General features: G+C 40.6%; 1 protein-coding gene across 1 annotated transcript; it reads right to left on the bottom strand.

The window, feature by feature from the left end:
* Window positions 1–4,691: 4,691 nt before the first annotated feature.
* On the bottom strand, window positions 4,692–6,530 carry GSG2 (germ cell associated 2 (haspin)). Its single transcript, XM_009705264.1, has one exon. The coding sequence runs from the start codon at window positions 6,528–6,530 to the stop codon at window positions 4,692–4,694; it is 1,839 nt and encodes a 612-aa protein (XP_009703566.1).
* Window positions 6,531–6,755: the final 225 nt, after the last annotated feature.

The raw sequence follows: 6,755 nt of genomic DNA, 5'->3' as shown, positions 1-6,755 counted from the left end.
TACCACAATTCAATATTTAATTAGCTGTCCATAAAGCATAGGACAGAGAAGTTAGGACAACATTTAGCACTGAGCAATAATGAACACTAATTACTACAGTCGCAGTACTCTTAGGGGTTATGATGTTGATGGTACATTTATTTCCTAAGAATAATTCATGAGATTCTTGAGTGTTGGTCAGCATTGCTTAGTACTTATGCACCCAACATCTAATTATTAATTATCATTGAACTTCTCAGAAACATCAGCCACAGACAGTAGGTTTTTATTGGTGAATAAAACTATTGCTAAAGGAAGTAATCTCATCTCTACAAAATAGTGTGCATATAAGCTCGCCCAGCATACAAACATATTTATTCAAGAAAAAAATATCACCTCTGAAAAAGAAATTAGTATTATTTCCCTGTGGCAATCCAGGGGTAAACAACTGGCATTTCTTTAACAAGACCTTGTCTCCAGTGAAGACTTTTCTTGTTATTGCTAATAGACCTTTTCCTGGGAGTTGAATTAGAAAATACCATCAATTTAGGACTGACTTATTACTAGAGGGTGTTTTATTTCCAACTTTTCCTTAATTGAGGTCATGGGAATTTTGGTTTTCAGAGAATGTATGTATATATGTAAAGATATTCTGAATCTGCTACCTTAGAAAAATTAGGACTGTTAATCTGACCTGATCTGTGTTTGCCTTCAGTTGCCTTACAAGGAGGACTGCAACAAGACCGTCTGTACTGCTCATTTAACTTTGACAAGTCAGATTCAGTGAGTCCTAGTAGTTGTATTATCCGGATTTTGCATTTAGCATTCATATAAAATGTCATCTTTGTGCATAAGAAGTGTTCTTCAAATTCTCAGACAAGATTTGTTGTCCTCTTGTTTACATTACTTTCCATTCAATTCATCCTTTCCATAACATCACATTCATACAATGCTGTAACTGTATGCCTCCGTGGGCATTGCTGGGCTGTTGTAGGAAATCTCAGAGGAAAGACCAAGGTTTAAACAACTATAGTCATCCTAAAATCACAACTCTGGCATTTAATTGTGAATATGTGATTTTGTTTTAGGCTGATGCACAGCACTACAGCGAAGAATTGCTCAGTTTACATAGCCTTAGACAAAACGGTAGGCATCACTTCATTGTAAAAATTTACCCTGAAGATTCACTGAAAAGCTAATCAAGCAGAACAATGTTTAAAGCTTATCTTGATGTAAAACAGAAATGATGAAATGTTACCTAGTTTGGAGATGACTGCCTATGATATTAAGAAGGAAGCATTTTCCTACACACCCTGAAGAATATTGAATAATTAATTGGGCTATTGCATTATCCTGTGTGTGAAAGCATCTGGAGGGAGTAATTACCAGAACCAGAATGCTTCAGGCCTCTTATTTAATAACAACCCTTAGAAATTGTGTCACCCATCTCATTTTTCTGTCTGTTTCTAGAAAGGAATTAGGGCCACACTAAAGAAGTAACCATGAATGTTTCACTAATGAACAGTGGAGATGACTCATACATGACAACTATGGTCTTACAATGCAGGTTTTTAGGTGACTGTTGAGGTAAGATTGTAGAACAACTCCAGCTTGCAGCAGACTGCTGAAAGAAAACCCAGCACAGACTCCTATTAATTTACTACCTAAATAAATCTTGAAGTAAGGTCCAGGGAAGGGAAGGAGCATTTCAGTTGTTAGGACTAGAGCCTGAATACCGGATTTATCCGATTTAAGACTCCCAAGCTTTTATTGGGCTATTTGTACCTAATTCATTTTATGGGAGCAGATACAGATCAAGTTGAATTTCCCAGTCTGTTTTTATTCAACATTAAGGAGCATTCCTATTCATTTGGCAGCCATCCTCTCCTGCTATTCACCGTGGCCAACCACTACCATTAACTTCTGTTGTCTTATCCTGCAACTGCAGAAGTAGGCATTCAGTATTCAAGAAGACAACTGTAAATGGAGATCATTATTTTCACTTTTTCCCTACCTCTAAATGCTACTTTGATTAGCTGCTCTTACATCCTCTACAATTAGGCCAGAGCCACTATGCTTTCTAATTCAGCTTATGGCTGGTGTGCATTTTCTCAAGGCAAGAGATAATTTTCATATTCCTACACTTTACTTGATGTCTAATTTCTCCAGAAGGGAATGATGAGCAGAAAATACATTAGCCATCATGTTTTAACCGTACCCTGGTGAGTTAAAGAGTATTTACAGGGTAATCAATATTTTGTTATGTCTTTCTCTTCCCTCAAAACAGGCAAAATTTTCAGTGATTTAGTAATTAGATGAAAGCATATTCCAAAATAAGTCTGCAATCACCATTAATATCACCAAGTCAGTATTGCTATTTTCACCACAAAATACACTGTGAACTAGAATGGAAGTATCAGAATTCCTACTCAGTGTCCATACTATTTATCAGTCACTGGTTACACAAAACTCTACTTGTTCTTTTCAACCTTCTAAAGAGTTTGGATCCATGTGAAAAATCTTTCCTTCCCTTAGGATAATTTTAGCTTTGCTCATACTTCATTATTTCAGTAAAAGATGGAACACCCTTTAAGGTCCTAATTTAAGTGTAGTACGTATTTAAAAGCTTGTGTTTTCTGAAACGGCAAACTGGGTTCTGGCATCCTCCTCCCTTAGCAGAGAACAGATCGTTAAAATATATAACCCAGCTCTGTTCCCAGTAAAGTTTTCACTCCAAACGATTGGGATGAAAACATACATTCATGATTAGAAGCTTTCTAATGATGGGAACTTTCCACTCTGATTCATTTCTTGTCACCTTCCTCCCAGTAAAATTTATGGGGACTGACTATTACACAGCACTTTTTAAACAGCATCTTTAAAAAAGGAAATGAGAACTCATCACTGGCAGCTACGTTTTCTTGTGAGCACTGTTTAAGGCAAAGGTCTCTATATGAATTCAATGTCCAGTTTTGTGAGGGGTAGCAGCTTTAAATTTTGATTAATGAAAGCAATACCACATATTCACAAATTAGCCTTGATTTGCAGGGAAACATTTCAAGGCAATGGCAGCTTTCAAAGTCTATAGTAACAAGGGGCTACTCCAACACTACTGTACCATGCCACCAAGTGGGCTGGCACCTCTCATTTCATTAATTACTGCCGCTCTGTTTCCATCCCTCTTGTACAGCCAATATTAGCAGTTCTCAACCATAGAAATAAAGGACCGAGGCAGGCAGATAACGTGGTTTCATCCTCTTTTTTTTTTTAAAGCATAAATTAAAATGGCACCATTCTGACTGAAGAACATGTCCTTGATGTCAGATATGCATTCATTGAGGAGGTTTTGAGAATATTCAATTATATTGCATTACTTTAGTCAATTAGAAGAAAAAAGATTGAGAGGATGCCTGCTAAGATTCCAATACAATTTCCATCTTAATAATTTTAAGCACTGCAGATTAAGTCACTTTGTGGCGCTAGACAGCAAAAGTAAAGAGTCTGGAAGACAGAACAATAAAACCGTATCATAGGCAGGGGGGTATCTAGGGTCTCTAACTGCTTAGCTTGTAAAAAATAGACTTCAAGATAGGCTTAAAGATGCATCTAATTGATAGACTGCACATATACACATGTATATAGACAGACTGCATAGACAGCATTCCAGTTATAACAAATCTGATGATGCTACCTCTTAATTTCTTAATGCATCTGGGTCATTGGATGTACTTTAATAATAATCTACTTCACTTTTCACTTAGTTTGACTTCTCATTCTCTTTAGACCAGTTTCTTTAATGTATGTGAATGTTAGCGAAGGACATCTTGAAAACAAAGAATTCAGATTTAATGTAAGTACAGCTTCAAATTTAGGTCATCTGATCCATCTGCAATCAGGATTAAAGAACACTTATTACCTTGTGCATTTTCTTCTGTAGATAAATGGAGAAAGTCACTTTAATGCTACCATCAAGTTACAGATTTGGATTCCTGTCACTATACAAGGTCACAACATAATAACGGTCAAAAAAATGCATCAGGAACACAGGTACTTTCTCTTATTTTTTTCATTATCAAATACCTCTTCAGTGGTCCTTAAGAGATGAAAAAAACCCAATATATTATTGCAGATTAGAGTGTTTTAAAAACCTACACTATGGAAACTTTATATATTTACATCTTGTAGCATCATTCCAGGTACAAAGTTTGCCAAACTGAACAAAATTTCAGTTTTAAAACTAAGGTAGGTTTTCCCCTCTCTGCCCCAACTGGGCCAACTATTTACCTTTGTCCTCACTGTCCAGAATTATCTTTTTTCTTTAAAAAAAGAATCTGTAAGAAAGACAATATAGCAAGGAAACAACTTTTAATAATCTAAGACTAAAAAGGTAAGAAAATTTTTGTGGAATTCTAAACATTAATTCAGCCTGAAGAAATCTGCCCCCCCCCCCGAGCTTCTCAAATGTCAATTCTGTTCCCTCCCCCACATCACCCCTCAAAAAAAAGTACATATGAAAACATCTTAAAGCAGACTTTTTTTTTTTTGGGGTGGGGGGGGTGTGTTAGTCATTTTTGATAGCATATTATACACATTGGTAACCGATCAGAATAATTCTTCATTGTGCCAACATTTAAAAAGATCATACATAAAGAACAGCAAAGGAGAAAGACCGTATCGGTGACTTAGTTCTTGGAAACATTGCATTCCCTTGCTCACTGGAAGAGCCTGCTGTTCTGTAAAACTTCACTGGCAGACTCAAAGGTCAGTACTTCTTTGTGGAACTTAATGAGCTGCTGCTTTATTTTCCTCATGGCAGAAGTTGATTCCTTTGCCTTGTAGCCCATGTCTTTCAAAAGTTTACCAGACAAGTAGTGCAGCCAGAGGACGTTGCTGTGTGGATGGTAGTCAGTCCAGTTGTTGGAGTTCTCTGCTTTCATTTGCCTGTAGATATCAAACTGGTAGTCCCCTGTGCCTTGAAACAGTTCTTCCTCAGTGGAAAGGTCACAAAACACAGTTAACCCGTCCTTCTCCAGCCGAGACAAAGTATAATCGATGATGTTGACATGAATCCCTGCTGTGGGGATTGTGTGGGTTGCCCCATTCAACACATAATTAAGCTGCTTTACATCTGTTTTCTTCACCAGCACGTTCCCCCAGTGCAAGTCTCTGTGCTCAAAGTGCAGTTCCTGTTCTGCCACAGCCAGGGACGCAGTGACCTGGTGCAAAATGCTTTTTGCTGATGCCACTGAACTGAGCCTGTTTCTCATATTCTCTAAGTCACTGCCTCCAAATTCAAACGCCAGAACCATGAAGAGCTGCTTGTCCCCAAAAAGGTCTGGCCGATCATTTTCTGATCCCGTCACATTGTGGTATTTGTCCCAGGCTTCCAGGAGATACTTAGGGTAGGCCCCTTGAACACAGTGCACAGAGTACAAGCTGATGAACCCAACAGTCCTATTCACAGACTCTTCAGATAGAAGACTCAGCTCTTTTGAAATTATTATCTCAGGCAGAATCTCTCCAAAGCTCTTTTGAGCTTCACCATTTACCCTTTCAGTCCCTTCAATGGGAATTATTTTTAAGGCCACAGGTCCTCTCTCACTGTCAATCTGGAAGACCTCTCCAAACACCCCTTCTCCAATTTTCTTGCAATCTTTCATCTTATCTAAAGGAATGCATTCCTCAAAAGCAATAGGCCCCTCCTGGTGGCATTCCCCAAACACCTTCTCTGCATCCGTAAGCATTAGCTCCAGGACAGAACAGGAATTGCTGGGAGCCAGCAGGGCCATGGAGGAAGCAGACCAAGCACAGCACTGAGCAGATAGGGTTGCTTGGTGCCCTGAAAGCTGGGATTTCACAGAAGGGGTACAAAGGATGCTGTTGCAGGAACTCTCTTCTGTGGTAACTTTCTTCTTCTTATGGAAGGACAAAGATGCTCGAACTCGACCCCAGGAATGGGAGTCATTGAGGAGTGAATAGTCATCGTCTGCTACGTTTGCAGACGCCTCCAGGACACCCTTCTTTATTCCTTTTTGCCTCATCTGTGGTCTGAAAAAAGAGTTATTAGGCTGCTGCTGTCTCTTGTTTTTGTGCCTTTTTGGACGGAGCCTTGTTTGCGTCCCCCACCGGCTGGCACTGACGCCACTGATGCAAGCTTTTCTACAGGTACTTCCCTCTCCAGAAACAACTTTCGTACTTTTATGTTTATTCTCCAAGATTCCTTGACGGCCCAAAGGAGACACCAGTTGCTGGCAGGCAGGTTGAATATCTGCCTTTTTGTTGAGTTTCATGTTTGTCAGCCACACTGGCACTTCTTGAGGATCCAAGACCACTACTGGCATAAGCTGGTATCTCTTGGGTTTGCCTGTCTGACAACACAGGCTTTTTGTTGACTCTCTCCTTAGATCATCACCTGGTTCATCATCAGTGGCACCGTCATACGGTGCTGAGCGCTGTGGCTCACCACTAACGGGAGGCAGTGCTGCCCGAGGAGTGCTTGTGGCTTTCTGCAGGGACGAGGGGGCTTCTCCTCGGCGGGGTCCCTGCACCATCGCCCTCAGAACCCTGCCGGACTTTTCCAACACCGGGCCCGGCTCACGGCTCCTGCCCGTCCCTTTTGGACCGGACCACCCAGCCCCCTCTTCCCTCACGCCGCCAGCCCCCGGGAAGGGCGGCAGCTGCCCCGGCTCTCCCTGAGATGACTCCGGCGAGCTCAGGACGCTGCTGGACGAGGCGGTGCGTTGCCTGCGCGGCGGGGAGTAGAGCTCCAGGCTGCC

This window comes from Cariama cristata, unplaced genomic scaffold (assembly GCF_000690535.1).
Source record: "Cariama cristata isolate BGI_N322 unplaced genomic scaffold, ASM69053v1 scaffold22138, whole genome shotgun sequence".
NCBI lineage: Eukaryota > Metazoa > Chordata > Aves > Cariamiformes > Cariamidae > Cariama > Cariama cristata.
This window is presented reverse-complemented; position numbering and strand designations above follow the sequence as displayed.

Bases quoted from the DNA above. Each gene is read 5' to 3' on its own strand.
- GSG2 (XM_009705264.1), bottom strand. From the start codon at position 6,530: ATGGTGCAGGGACCCCGCCGAGGAGAAGCCCCCTCGTCCCTGCAGAAA.